The sequence below is a fragment of the Hippichthys cyanospilos genome, chromosome 8 (assembly GCF_059441005.1).
Source record: "Hippichthys cyanospilos isolate Australia breed blue-spotted pipefish chromosome 8, RoL_Hcya_1.0, whole genome shotgun sequence".
Lineage (NCBI taxonomy): Eukaryota > Metazoa > Chordata > Actinopteri > Syngnathiformes > Syngnathidae > Hippichthys > Hippichthys cyanospilos.
In genome coordinates, this window is record NC_142376.1 from 18,895,986 (window position 1) to 18,916,209 (window position 20,224).

Here is a 20,224-nt window from a genome sequence, read left to right on the forward strand (position 1 = left end):
TAAAATAAACAATCACACCAGTTCAAATAAAAGACAAAATGTTGGCCATCAAAATATTCGACATGTCAGTTGCAGAGCCCAACATGATCACATAAAAAATGACGTTGAAAACTCACCAATCATGCATAAAATGGCAAATATTGGCAAATCATTAAACCAATCAGATCTGCGTCAATTTTTAATTTAGACTCGTAATTTTATGCCCTCAAAGGCATCAAAAAAGCAATCAAAACCAATAGTTGAGATGATCCATGGGGGAAGAAAACGCAAATCTGTCTTCCATTACTTACAATACTTTTGTTTTCTTCTGGAATGCTGATTTTTTTTAAAGTACCTGTCATCAAAATGCTTTTGAAAATTTGGCGCAACCTTTAAAGCTGAAGTAGATGAAGTTAGTTTCACTAATAGGAGTTAAAAAAAAAAAAGTTGTGTAACTCGAATTATTTTACCAATTGTTTTAACATAAAATACCGGAATGCGAAATTCCTCGGGTCCGAAAGTAGCTATTATTAACCTGTGGGTATGTAAAAGGCAGCGATGGCTAATTTACAAACATTAGCCTCGTAAAAATGGCCAGCTTCCGTTTTCTTCGAAATAACATTCAAAGGCTGTATTTCGTGCTCATAAATTTAATTGTCAATATATCATGGGCCCCAGGGGGCCTCGGCTGATAAAAGTAATTGCTGCTGACTCGCCGCCTGCTGGCCTCTGCGCCCGCCCCCTCCGGGCTCCTCCCCTCCCCTCCCCTCCCCTCCCCTCCCAGTGCATGTATCAACTCTGACGGGTCACATTAGCAAGAGGGGCCGGTCTGTGTGGACGAGCAGAGCTCAGATTACGACGACTTTTTTTTTCCCCCCTCCATCAGGCTTTTCGTGTTCTTTGATGGTTAGTTGACGAGCAAAAACGCAACAGTTAAGCGGCGTTGAGGAAAGCGACGAGATTCACTTAAAACAGATCAAACAAAAGGTAAAGGCTGCTGCTCGTTCGGACAGCTTGGCTCCCTCATCGCGGGGCTTGGGCGACGTAGAAGCTGCGAAGGTGCGCTGGAGTGTGGCCGGGGACATGGCAAGAAGATAGTTGGTACGTTGCTTTTTGGTTTTCCTTCTACCCGGAGAATTCCAACACTAGTATTCGCTGACAGGAAGCTAAGCTGTGGCGTTCAAATAATAACGAATAGAAGCGTCAACGTAGCTCAGTGTGACATTTCTGCAAGGGAGCAAATTGACACTTTCACCCCCTCTTTCTCAGATAAGAATGTGCTTCGATTGCCAATATCGACATTTGAAAAAAAAACGACATGATCCGTATGTGTTTCCATAATCATTATTAAAATAGCAAAGATTATTTATCATTTACAGCCCCCACAAACTTCCACCATTAGAGAATGATGATACACACTTTTTTTTTCTTTCGCGAGCTAACTTCAAATTAAGCTTGTAGCTGTCTATAATAATGTCGTCCCCGATCTACTTGGAAAGGGAGGCGTCTTAACATCTGTGACGGCTTCATACAACATTAGTTTGACTGTTATGATTGCATTGTTGAATGTTTCGCGTCATGTGCCCTGAAAAGTGCTTTGTTGCAGTTGCTGTAAAAGTGCTGTACTGTATAAATAAAGACGAGTTGCGTGTGTCCTTTCAACGTGCACTCGCAGGTCTTCAGTTTTTTTTCTCCTAAAATTGTATTTCCAGGTAAAGCTGTAGCTACAGTTTCTCTCTTGAGAGTCACATTTGGTTATGGAAAAACATCCAAATCACCTGAATTAACTACCTTCTGAATTCTTACATTGACTTGATGAACATTCTTGCTGAGATTGTAATTTGAGGCCTCATCTGAGCGATCTTTTTCCCCCCTAAAACTCATGGTTGTTCTCTGTTATTATCTTCAATCAGGATTCCAGGAGAGCCTTAACCCTGTAGTGGACGGGGGGGGGAACTATGCCCACTCAAACTCGGTTGGTCGTGTGAGGTGTTTGCACACCCCAATTAAAAAAAATCACCGGGTTAACCGTCAACTGGTTCAATGAGTCAGGAAGCGATAGAGCGAGAGATGATAAATTTGTAATATAAAAAGTATGAGCATTATAAAAAGGGGTGTCCAAACTCCCCACAGGACCAATACAAGGTTAAATAGATATAAAAGGCACTGACTCCATGAATCTTAACAGTCACGGCTGACTTGCAAACAGACCAGACAGTTGGGAAAATCCATGATTTTTTCTAGAAATTCCCAATGGCCACTATGCCCCCGATAATGACTTTTTTTTTTTTACTTTTTCACCATGAGTAGGTAGTTTGGCGTCTCCAATGGCAGTACTAGAAGTTTACATGTAATTTGACCAAGGCAGAGATTGACCAAGATAGTTGTAGTGCCTATACCTGCTTGCTGTACAATGACATTAAAAGCATTCTATTCTAAAAGTGATTTCAGTCTTCTATGTTCTTTCTACATCTTGCAGTTTTTTGCATGGTTGTAACCAAATTATTTTCTCTTTTTCAAACAGTGGGATATTCAAAAGAACTTATTGTTGACTGGCTTTCAATGTTTGGAGCAGTTGCAGCCATGGATGCCACCTGGAGGAACTGTTTTGAGGAGGAGCTTCTGTGTCCCATTTGCCTCAATGTGTTTGAGGAGCCAATCCAGCTCCCGTGTAAACACAACTTCTGCAAAGGCTGCATATCAGAGGCGTGGTCCAAAGACAACGGCACGGGAGTTCGCTGCCCCGAATGCAACCACGAGTATGAGCAGAAGCCGCTGCTGGAGAAGAACTTCAAGCTGGCCAACATCGTCAAGAAGTTCAACGTCTTGGACTCTGACAAGTCCCCGACGGCGCTGCACTGCGTCCTGTGCAGACGAGGCCCGCCGTTGCCCGTCAGGAAGGTGTGCCTGCGCTGCAAGGAGCCCTGCTGCCAGATTCACGTGCATACGCACCTGCAGCAGCCGTGCGTGGCGCCCGGGCACCTGCTGGTTGACGCCGAGGAGCTGAGCGCGTGGACGTGTCCCAGCCACGAGGAGTACAGGCTGCTCCACTGCGAGGAAGAGCAGGTGGCAATGTGTCCCTTCTGCTGCATCTCCCATTGCAGCGCCCAGAGACACACGGTCTGCGACGTGGACACGCAACGAATGCACATGCAGGTAAACAAGTCAAACGAGAATAACCTTGGCAATGACGTCAACCTGATGCTATAATGTGTCCATTGCTAGTGATGAGTGCTGAGTTTGTAAACCATAGGTGCAATGTTCATTGGGATGGAAATATACATTAGGGTATCTCTTAGGCTGGAAATCTAAACACTTAGCAGACTTGAAGATAAATCATATAGAGCCAAGATGCACGCCGGTGTTTGCAAGCTTCGTAAAAAACAATTAGCCTCATGTTATGTGAAGTTAATTAAAGACTAAACCAGCCGACCGGGTTTACGTCAACTTGATTGCTGCATTCGTCTCGTTGTTCTGCCAACACAGCCACAGTGCAGTGAGACAGATAAACATTTTCTTATTTAAGTGGTGCCTTTATTCTATCCCAATTCAGCAGCAAACAAACCTTGCTATTATTTTGTTTTTTTAAATGGAAAGCAGCGATCGTGTTTGCCTCAAGACCTTTGTTCTCGGCTAGTTGGACTCTCCTGCTAATTCTAATGAATCCAAAACATAAGCGGCTTGCAGGTTAGTATTCGGTGACACTTAATGACATACAAAATTGTACTTTATAAACAGTTCAGATAATGGATGGATATATGCGATCGTCTGTATCACTACAATTTCAAAGGTAAACATACTTATGCTTACAAAGTGATGGAGGTCTGCATTGGAGATGTTGCCTTTTTTGTTTTTACATTACTTCCATCTTGTTGTGCCGGTTCCATAAATATTTGGAATATGAAGGAAAGTATTTTGTTTTGCTTCCTCTGCATTGTTACAACACTCAATGACGCAGCAAGTGCACAATTTTTAGAGCTGCTTATCCTGACTAGGGTCTCAGGTGCGCTGGTGCCTATCCCAGCTGCCTTCAGGCAAGAGGCGAGGTGCACCCTAAACTGGTTGCCAGCCAGTTGGAGGGCACAAAAACAACCATTCACACTCACAAACACACCTAAGTGCAAACACACAGCCGGAATCAAATGTGATTAGTCGCACACAACCCCACACAAGGTGGTGACAAGTTACCAGTCTCACACTCAGAGAATTTTTAACCCCCCCTCCTCTAAAAAAAAAAAAAACAAGACATTATCTAGTAAATTTAGGTCACCAAAACCTTGCTTTTTACTTGTAGTGTTTTATGCAACCGTTTGTGTAAATGGCCTTTCAAGGAAAGACTCCAGAGGTTGAAGGCATTCAAACATCATGGCGTTAATGCAATTGCTTGTTGCGGTCTACTGCCAGGGAAACACTTTACACCAACATACAGCATAGGTGTTGATGCATGCAGGCTAGGCATCGTGATGTGGGTTGAGTGATATATGTTATAGGCTTGTATAACTTATAATGGTAATTGAGTGACTGAAGGAAAGGCTGTATGGTTTAGCTTTGGCTTTAGATTTAAGATGATGGTGGTTTGATTGTTACTTCCTTAGGCAAGGTTTTTTTGGAGGGGGTGCGGACTTTGATTACGCAGGTGAAGACGGAAGTGACGGAAGTGATGACGGAAGTGCTGTTAATTGGTTGATGGACCGACTGACCGACAAGTACAGTTTGAGTAAACTTACAAAAGCAACCGACCGACGGGGACCACTTACTGATGGGACTGTAAATGTCTGACCTGCAAAAAATGTAAAATGCCAACCTTTTGGAACTGGTATTCTTTCAATCAGATAGCTGACATATAGACAGCTGTGACCCCAACTACAGTGAGTGTGAAGAGTGTGTGTCCCAATTAGTCACATGGCAGTGGTTCCAGGATATTTGTTTGAGCAGCAGGGGCAGGTGTTCGGGGAACTGCGGCAGTGTAAACGAATAACATTTAACTGCAGTTTAGTGCTCGGCATCCAGCCATCTGTTTTCATAACTTGTCCTCATACTGTAAGGGTCGTGGGCCTTGCTGGTGCCTATCCCAGCTGTCTTTGGGTAGTAGGCGGGGTACACCCTGAACTGGCAGCCAATGGCAGGGCGTACAGTACATAGACGGATGACCACTCACAAACATTAGGCTAGTTCAACACTTTTGCTCGCAAAATCAACAATAGATGTAATGTCAAAGTAAAGTAGGTAAAAAACAAAATCTTAATTCTTTCAGTGCCCAGAGTTATCGCTAAAGGAAACCTGTAGTGGGCCAGTATATTAAGCATTTTCACTCATCTTTCAAGGCAAACAGAATTTTGTGTGCTATGTATATGTCAATATGGGTGCTACCATCTGAAAGATTGGTTTCCATTGTTTACTTTGAATTGCATGAAGGTAATATCTGTGTTGTAAGTGCGGAAACACTGCCATCCAATGCTCACAATTATCACTACAATGCTCAGTTGGCTTAATAGGTAAGCATTTTGGTCAAGGGTGTCAGCCACCCTCCATAAAAACGTATTTGATGAGAATTTTATTATTGTTTTTACTATTTTAAAAGACACAAATTCTCATCCATGGCACCGAAAGAGTTAAGATCGATTAGGTGGAACGGCATCTCGATCAACATTCGAGTCGACTCTGATGTGATCGTTCCAAATGTGTTGTGTACCAGAGTTTTATACAGCTTTTTTCTTCCATCCTGTCACCCAATTGAAAAAAAAAAAAAAAAAACTTTTTTTGGCCCCGTTTACAAAGGAAGTAGAAGTCCAAATGCACCAAACAGGTAAACTCGTACGAGCATACAAGATGGATAGGTTGAGCTTTGAATATAGACTGCAAGCCCAAAATGGGGATTTGGCATGAGAATCAAATTGGTTTTAATATCTGACCCATGTATGGGATGCCATATGTTTTTCCTCTTCGATGCAAACGTTGCCGACTCACATAAAGTTCACAGGGCTCTAAATTAGACGGGTTTTTTTTTTGGTGCAAATTGTTGCTGGGCCGGAGAGCTATTATTGGGACAAAAGATGTCTGTTCAGCCCTTTCCACAGCTGCTCACCACACATGCATGCACACACACCCGCCATCTATTCCCTCACAGCTGTATGTGCTAAACGGTAAACAGATCCATGCAGGATTCCCGACTCATCCCACAGTAATGTTGCCCACACCCAAGTGAGCGTAGATAATGCGCCATGCTACAAAGTTTGTTTTTTTTTTTCATAGGGTTGCCTAATAAATGATCAGGATTGGATTCATGTGAATAAGATGAATAAGAACGGGGTGAAAAACTTTGGCCCCTGGGCTATATGCTGCTCGCTAAGGCATTTGATCAGGCCTGCTTTGCAATTTTACTATCAAATGCAACCTGAGTGTAACTGTTGGGAAAAAACTGAAAAGGAAAATGCTTCCCCCACCCCAGTCCTAGAGAGAACTGTGGTCTACTTTCGTCAAAAACCTTCCCTTGGCAGCTGTCTTGTTGCTTTTGGGATAAACAAAGATGGAAATACCGACGTAACAGTGTTCATATCTTTGGTTATCTTTGGCTCAGTGGTTCTCAAAGGAGACTTTGAGTGTGGCCAGATACAAGAAAGGCAGCGTAATAAAAGACGAATGTCATCCCAGGGACTGATAGGAGGAATCCTCCCACGCAGCCTCACCTTGCTTTTCTCAGCAGGAAACTGCTTTTTTTTTCCCCCTTTATCTTCCATGTGCGCTGCAATGACTCAGTCTGTTGGTTGACATCAGCTGTCTGTTGATTGTGAAAGAGATTTTCTGTTCATTGACCCTGAGGCTGTGCCTTTTAACATCAACTTCCTGGCAACCGGTGGCTGTGCGGATGCTTTAATAGCACAGCGAGGAAAGTGACCATTGTTGGATTCGGTCTTGATAAAAGTAGGCTTTCACACCGCTTTGGAGAGGACTGCCAACCGGAGTGGACCTTGAGCTCCGTTACGAGCGTTTAACCAGACAAAAGGAAACTTTAGGAAAAGGGAAGACACGGAGAATAGCTGTTAACATGATAGAGTCACTACAAGTTCTAACTCTGTTCCCTCTAATAGATTAACCAGTACAAGATGTCCAAGAGTTTCAAATAGTCTAGAGTAGGATCAGTTCCATGCAATGCTGACATTAATTGTGGGAAGATTTTTTTTTTTTTTTTTTTTAAATATAAGTAACAACAGATTATAAGAAATTGTATTTCTATAACTAAGATGACCTGAAGAATAGATTGTTATTTTTTTGAACTAAAATGAAAAACACACAGATTCACAGCGATAAGATCAGGCCCATGCTGCAAATAGTGAATAACTACGAGTAATTGATGCCTGTGCCTATGTTTAATTTTAAATAAAAACTTCAATCAAAGGCTAAACTTGCCCCCCCTGACCAACACAACAAAGTCTACAGCACAGATGTGTCACTTCAACATATCTTGAAATAGGTGTTTCATTGGTCGTTCGTCTCTGTGTGCCCTGCGATTGACTGGCAACCAGTTCAGGGTGTCCCCTGCCTACTGCCCAAAGCCAGCTGAGATAGGCGCCAGCAAGCCCGCGACCCCTGTGGGGATAAGCGGCTATAGAAAATGAATGGATGGATGGACATATTTACTTAAATCTTAAATGATTAAACCTTATAAACTTTACAGTAAGTGAACAGTTCCCCCTTCCTTTTGAAGTCTCGCGCAGCTGCGGTCATCATAGCAGTGGCCCGGACATTGAATTCAAGTCATATAAAGTCAAATCTGTACATGATCAATAATGATGACAATGGAGAGTTTACACTTGAAATACCATTTTATTATAGTTATGATAATGTCAGCTTATATTAGGCCAGCATGTCCCGTATTATAGATATGATAATGTCAGGTTATATTAGGCCAGCAGAGAAGGCCTTGCTGGCCCTGACGGCCCACCACTGTTGTAATGTCTCATGAGGCCTTCCAGGGCAAGCGGAATCCACAGAGGTAAGGTTTTAAGAATGGTGCTATTTTTAGTCCCATAAAATTTAAATAAAAGATCTCAAAACCAGTTGGTCAAAAGCCAATACAGTGGATACCCGGTTTAAAACGTCCCTGCCTTCCAATTTTTTTCACCTTACGACATGGACCCCAACAACAAAACAACAAGTTCTTCTCAAACACGGTGGTCAGTGCGCGTGTGCCAGACGCACACCGGGCATACGTCACTGCATGCGTCACTGATTACGTCACCACAATGCTTGCCTGTTATTGGTCGGAGTCACGACTCCCTAAGATACTGGTCTGCTATTGGTCGGTGTCACGGAGTCGCTAAGATGCTGGTCTGCTATTGGTGTCGCCGTCACGGTTTCAAAATGGCCGCATGTTAAAGCTTTGTTATCCAATATGGTATTTATTATGCATTCTAATGCTTGATTCAAACTTGAACTGGTTAACTATGGGTCCAGAGTGTTAAAGAGAGAAGTAAGAAAATGATTAGTATGGAAACGAAGCTGGAGATATTCAAGAAATACGAACAAGGCGAGGCTAGGCTCACTCAAAGGTAAATAAATCCTTTATATATTTTTTATTGACGTTATTTAATTGTATACATTTATATTTTAAGTAGCACTTACTATACTATTTTGATGGCAATAGCAATTTTTTAATATGCACATGCAATTTTGATGTTTTTACCTGGAGTTTTACATGCATTAGCTAATTAACATAGGTTTGGATTGCCCGCCATGCGGCAAATTCACATTACGATCCCAACTGCAGAATGGATCATTCTCGTAAACCGGGGTCCCACTATAATAGAAATCAGGTTTGTTCTCAGAGTTCAAAATTATTTCCCTCACAAAGTATACATTGTATACATGTATATTTTAAGTAGCACTTACTATACTATTTTGATAGCAATTTTTAATATGCACATACAATTTTGATGTTTTTACCTGGGGTTTTACATGCATTAACTAATTAACATAGGTTTGGATTGCCTGCCATACGGCAAATTCACATTACGATCCCAACCGCAGAATGGATCATTCTCGTGAACCGGGGTCCCACTATAATAGAAATCAGGTTTGTTCTCAGAGTAGAGAGAGAGAGATATATAGAGAGAGATATATATATAGATAGATAAATAGATAGATATAAATATATGAATATAGATATACAGTGATCCTTCCTACTTCGCTGTCTCAGATATCGCGGTCTCAGTACTTCGCGGATTTTTTCCAGGAAAAGTTCAAAATATTTCAATTTTTTTTTTTTTTTTTTAAATGCGCAAAAATAAAAAAAATGAAAAAAGCAAAAAAGTACAATGTATAGTACTGTATTCATCAAATAACTACGTAATATTAGTTAATAAAACAATATAAATAAACAATAAACACTATATATCTATACCTATCCATCCATCTATCCATCTATCCATCCATATATGGAGTGAGCTTGCTGCGCACTTTACGGTAGATCCGGAAAGAAGAGCATTGCTGAGAACTTTCACTTTTCTGGGATGTGACAGAGCCAATATTTTCACCGACAGCACCTTTATTCTTTGCGGCAATACTCGCCTGCCAAAAAAAATCAAACTTTCAATGTCGCAATCAAGTGGCCGAGACCATGCTAAATATTGTGCTGACAATGGTTCGCTATCGTTAGCTTAGCACAGTATCTACGGTTCAACAGCTGTTAAGTGAAGCAAACGCTGCACATACCAGTTGTCCCAAGTTCTCGCTTCCGCCTTTCGACAAGCCAGGTGAGGGCTCTTGCTTGGCTCTGTTTCGTATTGAAAGCTCAGCTGGCCGTGTTGGATAACTCCCGGTGACCGCAAAGCGGCCGCCATGATTCATTCCTGCCCCCTGCGCGAGCCCTTGAATGTTCCCGTGAATGTTCGTGACATTTGCGTAGCTCCATTCGCGTCCATCGCGTCGACCGACGTGCATTCGCGCCCAGTCACGCGAACTCCATTGACTACATTACAAAACGCTCCGCTTGTTCGCCTCGTTCGCGTTCGGTGCACGCGTACCATTAAACTAAATCATCTCCAAAACATTATTTCGGGTGCAGCCCACGCGGCCCGGTACCATTTGGTCCGCATACCCGGGGTTGGGGACCACTGTATATATGTATGTATATAGTGTGTGTGTGTATACATACACACACACACACACACAGTCTTCTTGAAGGAATAAAGAAGGATGAATGGAATATCGAGGCACCGTGTGGTCAGTAGGTAGAGATAAATAATCGCGTCACTGAAGCCCTGCTTGTGAAAGTGCAATCTGTTTCAAATAATAAGAGTTTTGAATGCAGTCTCCTCGGTGCGCTCCAAGCACTCATCGCCGCTGATATGTGTTGCAGTCTAGTGGCTCGTTGTAGGTAGCTGAAGAGGCCAGTTGCTGTGATACAGCGTTCGTTGGGGACCGCAGGAATGTCCTCATTCTCTTCCATGTTTCCTCCAAACGTTGTCTCTCTTGCTTCCTTTTTGTGTTTCTCGCTTTCATTCAGCACTTTCCCTCTTGGACCCCGGCGGTCCGCACACAGACACGACACTGTGTCGATGCCGCAGAGGCCTAAGCAAACAACAATGTCGGGAGCCATGCATGTGGCGAGCGAGAGGAGAAAGCAGAGCGGGGCCAGTGAGCGTCTCCTCCCCCACATGCACGTTAGATAATCCAGTAGGCTTTGTTCCCCTCTTATATTTGGTGTGCAAGTGGCTTTTCCATACACTACCAAGCTCATTAAAGACCCCCACCACCCCTCCTTGCTTCCTGTCACCAATCAGCCCGTGACTGTACATTGATATCCATGTGCAGCTCGAAACCAAGAAGGGTTCTACATATTCAGTTGTTTAAGTCCCGTAGGGCTCTGCGCTTCGCACACAGGAAATGGGACGGTTCCCAACAGTGGACAGCTGGGGTCAGGTGGATCCGTGCAGTTGGCAGTGTTCTCGTAGCTGAATGTTTGCTGTTGTGCCTGGCAGCGGTTGCTTCCTCTGTCCGCTCGGGATTTTGGAGGCGGTGACTGATGTGACTCATAAGCTTCCGAGCAGGCAGTGCTGTTTAGTTCTCGTCGGTTTGGTTCCATTGTCAGAAATTAAAATGAAAAAAAGGTTGTCGGGTGTGCAAATTTTCATTGCAAAGCAGTGATTCTGTTGTGAAATGATTAAGTAATTATTTTTTTCATGGGCCCTTAATAATGACCCAACGTTTTTGTTTTTTTTTTACATGAACTGTTGTCCCACCAATTTATTTATTCATTTAGCTTTGACTTGCAAGCACTGTAGGATGCCAGTGACCTCAATTCACCTCACCTGACAATAAGCAGCAGTTTGACAATTCATCAAAAAATGAGCTTCAAGCTCAAACTTCGAGTTTTTTACTGAACTTATAACAAATACAATGCACATCTTGTGGATTTAATGCAATACAACTCAAACTTCCAGTTTTTTTTACTGAACTTACAACAAATACAATGCACATCTTGTATATTTAATGCAATACAACTTTTAACAACTTTGTTCCATTGTGTAAAGTTGTGGATTGATCTCAAATGGTTTAGCAACATGGACAGATAATCTAATCGGACTCCCAATCATGATGTTTACTCTCTATTTAGACCGGCTGATATTAGTGCCGCGCCGATGATCTCTAAGAGGAGACGAGATATTAATAAATCCCACAGTTTCGGATTTGAAAAGTTTATGTGTGATAAAGGCTACTAGCGTTTTAGCATGGCACACTCTTCTTGCAATACGAGTGGATGCTACATAGAGTCAAAGACTGTCTAGCCATTGGATTAGATCTAACACCTTAATGAACAGTTTATCTATCTGTCCATCAGCAATACAGTGCTTTCACAATTCCAAAGCAACAAGTAGTGAAAGCGTTTTCAGTTATCCGTATTACACATTTGTTTGTCTTACACATCTCAACTATTGGTCATCTCTACAGGCCGCACTAATGAGGCAACAAGACAGACTGGAGGGTCGCGTTCAGAACATCGACGAACACATTACCAAGCTGGAGTCAGACAAGACACTGATGAAGGTACACAGCTGCATATGCTTCTGTGGAGACAATATCCAAAGTCTTCACTTTGAGAATTCGAGTCGCGTGAGATCACACGGCAACACAGCATGACGTCATGAACAAGGTGTCCACTCTCCACAGGATGCGGTTTCAGACCTGAAAGAGCAAGTCAGGGACCAGTACCAGAGGATGCACAGCTTGCTGGAAGCCAAACAGTGCGAAAGTATGCAGATGCTGGAGAGAGCATACAACTCGTACAGGAGAAAAAACTCCAAGCAGGTTTTGCAGCTGACCGAGAGGCGACAGCAAGCGGAAAAACTCCTGAGCTCAGTACAAGCCTTCTTTCAAAGAGCCGACAACATCAACTTTATGAAGGTTCTTTTTGCATTTTGTTTTCTATCCAAAACCACTACTTGGCATAAAGGCAAGGCAATAGAGGATCCTAATTGAATTTTTGTTCTAGTCAAGAATGAGCATGCTTACAATAACTACAAGGAATGCAACTCTGTCTTGACGATCTGATTTGATTTAAGTATTTACTTGAGATGGCTACATGATTCAACACGGTGGTCTTAATGACTATAACCAGTAAAGTATGCTAGAGATGGAGACTGTATATATATATTTTTTTTGTAATGGGGAGATGAAATTTGCAAAGTGATAACAGTATATAGGCATAATTCTTCACTTAGCTTTTTACCTACAGTACTTTTATCTCCGATCCTCTACCCCGTCCTGTCCTATTTCTTGTCTTACCGTATACTCTACTCTACTCTACTCTATAGTATCGTATGTTTTCCTCCTCTTCAGTGTTTCCTTTATATTCATTTAGTAGCGGTGGCCCGCACTTTCTAAATCCTAGCTGTCGCTCCTTCCAGTTCCTTCAAGGCACTGCAACCGATTCGCCCTCAAAAGCACCCGTTTTTACAGTGCGCGCTGGTGACAATTTCATCCAGTGGCATGGCACAAGAACATGCTTTAACTAGGACGTACTGTACATGGATGTGACAACATTCATATATTACTTATGTGATGCGCACTGTGAAAATAGGCTAGCATGGAATATACTGCACAACATCGTCAGGTCACACACAAACCGCATGAACAGCAATCCAATACCAATGGTATACTTTTAGTGTATTTCACAGTGTGACAAAGCTTGACTCCTCGCCACTCATTTTTTTTTATTGCATCACATCACAACTCTACCAATATCAACACACCTATGTTAAGGCAAAATAATTCTCAATCGCTTATTGAAGATGATACAAAAAAAACACAACTGAAAAAATGTCATACGCTGTCATTGTATGATATGGCACAAGTCTCCTGTGTCAGCCCTACCTAAGAGGTAACGTGGTGCATTCGGATGCAGTCAGATATCTCAAACTCAGAGGGAAAGGGTCCATCTATGCATCAAATGCATTGATCGTTAATAACGGCAAATGTGTAAACAATTTAGGCTTTGTATCAATCTATAAAATATGATATATCGCGAGTGATTTCCTTTGATATTTTACATAATTACAATGAATGGTCTTTTAAGTTACTCTAGTTAAAAATACCTAATCAAATGTTTAGTTTTCTGTCTTCCATTTTAGTATAACATGGCAGTGAATCAAGATAAAGCTTTTTTGGTATGTATATATCATGGGAAAATGAAGCAATTTTAAATTAACCACAGTTGTTAAAAACACTGAACAAGTACAATGGGATTCAGATTGATTTTATTTTCATCAGTCATCCAAGAATGAATGAGTTTCCACATGTCCCCTGTTGTAATGTGTTCATGTACCCCTAATGGAAAACACTGCATTGGAGAACCCTCGCACAGTAAGACTTAGACAAAATAATTGAGCCGCTTTCCCAGTTGCTGCTTGTTGCAAACAAAATCTTTTGCAAATATCATATCTTGAGTCACTTTGTCGTATAAAATTACAGCATAGCAAATTGAAAGGACTGTACATTAGCAAATATGGTCATGCTGCACCTCCTCAAAGAAGTACGTGGCCTAATCCTGGAAAAGGTTGGTAGCAAATGCAAAAATTAGTGTCGAGCCCCGATATATCATTTGCTCATTTGCAGAATGAAACACATGGAGTGAACCACTTGCTCACTGAAGGTTTTTGATTTTATTTGCTTGTATATTTTAATTTAGCATGCTAAATGTTTGTTATTGTAACGTGCTGTAATATTCGGTATATTTTGTTTGAAAATAAAACTGCTTTTATAATGTAGAAAATGGATATTTAGCCCCCCCAAAAAAATCATAAATTTTTTAGCCGTAATTCCAATCCCGTGATACCGCAATACCGTGATATTTTCGCTCAAGGTTATCATATCGGTAGAATCGGATATCATCCCATGCCTCGTCCTATCAATCCGTAGCTTTCCTTACCCTGTTTGTTCTTGCCTGTTTCCGCTGGTATTTTTTTTCTTCCTGTTTGATCTATTGTAGCCATCGTTTTTCCCCCCGCCGTTTAGCTTTTCCTGTTTGTAACAATTCAGCCATTAATTGAATACTGTTGCTAAGGTGACTGAGTTACACAGTTGTCTTGACAATGCCAAAGTATAGATTTTCTATCCAAATGAACGTGTTCCTATTCTGTTTCAGAACACGAAACCTTACCAACTACTACTTGACAGGTAAGCTTAGCATTTAGTTCCAATAACGCGTAGATTTTTTCCATTTCTGTCCACATCAATGTAGTAAAACGTCCGACGGTTGGGTGCGTTTGTTTAAAATGATTTCAAATGAAATGGGCCTTGTGATTGAAATGATCCTTTTAGGTCCAATTTGCAGCTGAGCGCTTCTGTCCCGCTACCCTCAGTGGGCCAAATCAGCGCTCATCATTTCTTCTCAGGCCTGGCAACGCAGGAGAAGAATCTGCGCAAAATCCTCGAAGGTAGGGTGCTTTTTCCGCCCCTGTCTGCTTGGAAATAGTTGAAGGTGCTGTCCTTTCATTGTCAGAACCCGTCAACGAGGCGTCGATCCTTGACGTAGTCCAGATGCCTTTGAGCTCCGTCGGCGCTCGGTTGGGACTCAATAAGAGGAAATACGGCGTGGCTTTCCTGGAGAGCAGCGCGGAAAACTCCACTTCCCAGCATCCTCCTCCGCCTTTGCTATACAGCGGCAAAATGCCTCTCCTGACTGAACACAGCCAGCAGGACTCAAACATGTTCTCTGACGCCCTGGGCCAGAATGTTCACTCCGGTCAAGGCCACCACAGTCGCTTCCTGGACACCTCGGACCACCACGTGGCGGGCCAACACTCGGGGACCATTTTCTCAGCGCACCTCCGCAGCGGGGCCGCGTCCCAACAGGCCGTGTACGAAAGGAGGAAAGTCTTGATGTGCTCCAGGCCTGCGCCCGCTCGACCCCTTTACCCGACGCACGACTCCTTCGCCCCGATCAATTCTCAGGAGTTTGGCCCCATAGCAGGCGGCCAGCCCTTGCAGCATTTACCCGTGAGGGGACTGATGGAAGCCTCGCAGGCATCCAGGCGCTCGGACTATTTTGGCCTGTACGCTCAGTCTTCGACCAAGCATTACGGAACCAAGTAACCACGTGGCGCCAGTTCGGCTTCCTGAATTCATCCGACAACAAAATAACATCCAATACAAGAGTGGGTTCAACAATTCTGCGGTTGCAATGATGACAATGCACATTCGCCAATAATTTATGATATTTATTATTGTGGTTGTGGTTTACAGTTTAAGTTGCCGATATTTCACGCACCGCATTAATAAACATATTGCTAAATTATTAGCAGTAGTACGTTTGATGCAGAGGGAGGTCTGACAGTTCCGACGTTAAGTTTGAATCCGGGCTCTGACCCTCTCGCGCGTTCCAAAAGCCGTCACGTTAGGTCCACTGAAAACTCGAAAAAGTTTGCGGTTATGAACGTGATGTGAATGATTGTCGATGTGTGACCGGTCTCGGGTGTAAAGCGCCTTTCGCCCAGTCAGTCGGGATAGGTGCCAGCTCACCTACGACCCTAATGAGTACAAACCGTACTGAAATTGGATATACAGTATGTTTGATACAGCTCTTGTATTGGATCTAATTGTCCAAGTGTACCTAATGGTGTCCAGTTAGTAAATACGTGATTACATGAATTCATGCAAGACGGCACTTCTACATGTAAGTAATAAGATGGCTTATTTTCCTTATTACGTTTTAAGAACCTGATGTTTCCTTTTACTTCACTAACTTGAACATCATAATGCCGATAGGACAGTGTAGTCCCAGACTCCCAAATCAAGTTTGTCAAAGGAAGGAAAAAAACCTGCGCACTGACTGATCAGTGCCTAAAAAGACTTGCAGTATGCTCTTATTTCCTTATTCCTGTTAGCTGCTGGAAGCATGCAAGAAAGCTCTTATGCACTCCAAAGTCCATGTGGCTTGAAGCAAACACTGGACCACAGATGCTTATGAGGGTATTAGTACGTTTGTGAAAATTTCGAGAAACCACCATCAGTGGAAATATGGAATAAAAACAAATAAATACGGAGTGTGAGTGTGGGATTTTTTTTCCTTTTTTTTTTTGGAAAGAAATTGAATAACCCACTGAACATAACCTTTGTTATACAAACTTTTCCTGAAACATTTAATTAATTCAATAATTATTTGCATGTTTGTTTTATTTAAAACCTCAAGGACCCCCTGGAGTTCCTTCCAAGTACCCACATGTGAACCACTGCTCAAGGGGTTGCTTATTCAGTTCACACTTGGTACTCAGAGTTAAGCAGACACTTTTTTTTCCATCTTGTGGTTTTGGAAAAGATGTGATCATTTAATGTGAGTTTTAAGCAGAAATCTGAGAAATTTCAAAAGTTTTAGAAACTTTTTCATGCCATTTTTTTTTTTTTTTTTTTAATACGGTTCACAAACAATCTTAACGTTTTCCAGTGCTGACAGAGGATTCAACAGTTCTGGCCAGACTCATTTTCTTTTCATTGCCAATGGGGGATTCACTGCACGTTTGCTTTGTAATGACAAGTTATCAAATGACAAAAACATCTTCCATGCCCGAATGTTGAGAAGCTGTCCAGTGTCCGAAAACAGAAGTCACATTAAATGGGTAAGAACACGCTGTTGTCTTGGGCCCACATTAAGTAACAAACTGACTTTTCTTTCTTTCTTTCTTTTTAAAAAGGGACTTTAGACTTTTGCCCGTATATTTTTTGAACAACACACAGATGATATTGTGTTTTGTTGCTCAGGTAGGAGGATGACGTTCCATTTTGTTGTTTTTTTTCCAAATCTCCAAACAAATGAGAAGAAATATGTGATTTCTTGATTGTATTGCTATAACTTTGTCATGGAAGTTCAACTTAAAGCAGGATGCAGCAGCGTAGTCACATGGTGCACCATTCCCGCCAGTATTGTAGCCTACTTAGTCTTTTTGATAGGCTAATCTCGACGCTTACGTCGTGCCTTGCATTCATTGTAAAGCTTCCTTTTTTTTGCAGCTCCAGACAGATTTGTGATTTGGTTCACCATTGCTCTTTGAATACTTTGGGTTGCTGACGCCCGATCGAGGCTTAGCCACTTTAATGTGAGCTCGCATAGTACACTCATCTGTCACTCGTCCTTTCATCAACAGCCCTCCACACAGCGATGAGAGAGCATGACTTCCATTACTTATTCATTGGCTGTAAAATGTTCATTTTCCACTTTTTTCTCCTCTGTCTTCATTCCGATTCAACAAGAGTGGATGAAGTTTTTTGATTGGAGTGCAGCCTCCTTCTAGGCCGTCAATATATATCAGGCAGAGGAGTGGGTGGAGCTTTAGTTTCAGTGTGACATCAACCTGACACTTGTGGTGCACATGAATGTGTCACCCCATCAGCATTCCTCTAGTGTACTGCTCCTCCAGTCTGTGTTATTAATAAAACATACAGTAGGTAATAATGTGGTCTACTTAAGGCCACGTACTGTGGCAAACTCCATTATTTGAAGGTTGACTGTGTAATGTCCAATTAGCCTTTTTTTGCAGAAAATCATTATACTGACCTACATCTCTTACACTAAAAATAATTGAATTTGAAACGATTCATTTTTTGTTACGCTTTCATTCAAGTGCTGCTCTCTACAAAACCAGCGAGGATACAGTACTAGTTTCAGTTCCTCTCAGAGGATAAAGAAAATATAGTTGTTGGTACTAGTATATATTTCGAAATCTAAATACATTCCAAGATTTGCCTTCAAATATCAGTTGATTAAAGGGTAATGTGTTTTCTATTGTGATAGCATTAGCACTGAGCTAGCTGACCTAAGGCTAAGACTTTACTTTGAAATAGGATCGTCTCTCATTTGACAGTAAACGTCAATATGAAACGCCTTAAAAGGTTTCTCTCTGGTTTGCATTCACAAGAACAACAACATGTGATCAAATTAAAGTACAGTACAATCAAATGACTTAGATTTCCGCACTCTAGTCACAGAAAGCTTTACAGTAATTCCATCGCTAGCTTAATTTCACCTGATTTTCTCTTCTCACCCACATGAAAGCGCACAAGTGGGTGTGCATTGTCAAGGCATGTGTGTCTGTCTTTGCATGTGGGTGTTTGCGTTGGGCTTGGTGCGAGCCAAACCCTGTTGGGCAAATGAATGTGTGCTCAGGTGTTAGCGTGCATCGGACTGTGAGGTTACTCGTATGTGGATAAAAAAGCGTGTTGCGTAGTGGCAGGTGTGCTGGTACTTCATATGAATGGGCACAACACGCCCCTGCTTGGAGAAAGAAAGATGAGTGTGGTCAGATTTAGGGATATTACATGAAGAAGTGTCAGCTGTTGCGTAAATGTTGTTTTTGTTGCGTTTTGTGTCAATATCTGCTCTATAAGTCCCCCGAAATATGTTTTTATACAAAGTTGAATTAGTAAAACAGCTGTAATCTGTTTGAACATTTTCTGAGTTGAGTTGAAGCATATTTTGTATCCAAAGCGGGTGTTTAGAATGGACGTAAAGATATTTTTTTTTAAATACAAAAGAAGTGTTACTATGCTAATATTAACCGCATGTGCCAGATTGCTGCGTGGTTGTGTCAATCCCTCATCGATCACAATGTGACAAGTCCCGCAACAAATCATGGTAAGAAGCGTTAGCTTCTGTTAACTCCCATTGCTGGATATTTGCCATCTTTGGTACATTAAGAACAATGTGCCGGGGTCAAGTAGCGTTAAATGTTTTGGGAAAACTGACATTCCTTGTAAGCACACAGCAGGAAGAATGTAGAACGACAACGAGGCTCACACGCACAATGTTAACATTCATCTGATAAGGATTCTGCAAAACAAACACATGCACACGTTTTTTTTTTCTATCGTAGTGGGGACATAAACCTAAACTTAAACATTTAATCCTATACTCCAAACCAGAGTTCCTCAAACTTTTTGGAGTCAGGGACCCCTTTTGGAAAGCAAAAATGTCCGCGGAAACAAAAGAAACAAAAATCCTTTAAGCCAAACGTGCCCTTTTATCCCACAACATATTCAACTTGACAACAAGTACAGTGTATTTGTTACTTTTTAGCTATAACTGAAGTTTAGGACATAAAAATTGCAAATTGCACGCCTTCTTAAAACAATCCGGGTCAATTTTCCCCAAAAGGTTTGCTGTCAATTATTTAGTCAAAAACAGCATTATAAAATAAAATGCGGCTTTCGCTTTGCCTCGTTAACAAGCGTTTGTGGACACAAAATGCATTTTGACAAATTTCAAAATTATTATATTTTAAAAATGCATTAGTGGTGAATTGATTGCTTCATTAAAAAGTCACGAATGCTTTCACAATTTAATATAAAATTAATTGAAATGACCATATATATATATATATATATATATATATATATATATATATATATATATATATATATATATATATATATATATATATATATATTTTTTTTTTAATACCCCAATGTTCTGTCCTTTCTAGATGTTCCAATGTCTTCTATCAAGGTAGACAGACAGCAAACAGTGACTCTTCTTTAAATTAGTTGTGTCAGTAGTATAGCTCTCACTCATGTATATTGTAAAACTTTTAAGAAAAGAAAATACACTAAACATCACTCAGTCCCATATGCAAAAATTATATATCTTAATAAATGTACACAAATTGCGTGAATTAAATCGATCAGAAAACTGAATTATAAATGATAATACTCCTTCCAATACAAAACCTTAATTAGACATCAATGAATATGATTATTA

The 20,224-nt window shown here is 41.3% G+C and overlaps 1 protein-coding gene across 2 annotated transcripts; it reads left to right on the forward strand.

Annotated features, from left to right (window-relative positions):
* The first annotated feature begins 777 nt into the window (after positions 1-777).
* Positions 778-17,099, forward strand: LOC148420429 (E3 ubiquitin-protein ligase TRIM8-like). 2 transcript variants are annotated; one of them, XM_088422042.1, is made up of 7 exons: positions 778-1,080; positions 2,504-3,135; positions 11,929-12,024; positions 12,148-12,381; positions 14,621-14,652; positions 14,797-14,912; positions 14,978-17,099. In XM_088422042.1, the coding sequence occupies exons 2-7, from the start codon at positions 2,542-2,544 to the stop codon at positions 15,568-15,570; spliced, it is 1,665 nt and encodes a 554-aa protein (XP_088278168.1). In that variant the 5' UTR covers positions 778-1,080; positions 2,504-2,541; the 3' UTR covers positions 15,571-17,099. The 2 variants fall into 2 exon arrangements, with proteins under 2 accessions (XP_088278168.1, XP_088278169.1); XM_088422043.1 differs by having other exon boundaries at positions 2,555-3,135.
* The last annotated feature ends 3,125 nt before the right edge of the window (positions 17,100-20,224 follow it).

Bases quoted from the DNA above. Each gene is read 5' to 3' on its own strand.
- LOC148420429 (XM_088422042.1), top strand. From the start codon at position 2,542: ATGTTTGGAGCAGTTGCAGCCATGGATGCCACCTGGAGGAACTGTTTT. The intron at 12,382-14,620 runs GTTCTTTTTGCA...ATTCTGTTTCAG, and splicing joins ACAACATCAACTTTATGAAG to AACACGAAACCTTACCAACT. The intron at 14,653-14,796 runs GTAAGCTTAGCA...TGATCCTTTTAG, and splicing joins TACCAACTACTACTTGACAG to GTCCAATTTGCAGCTGAGCG.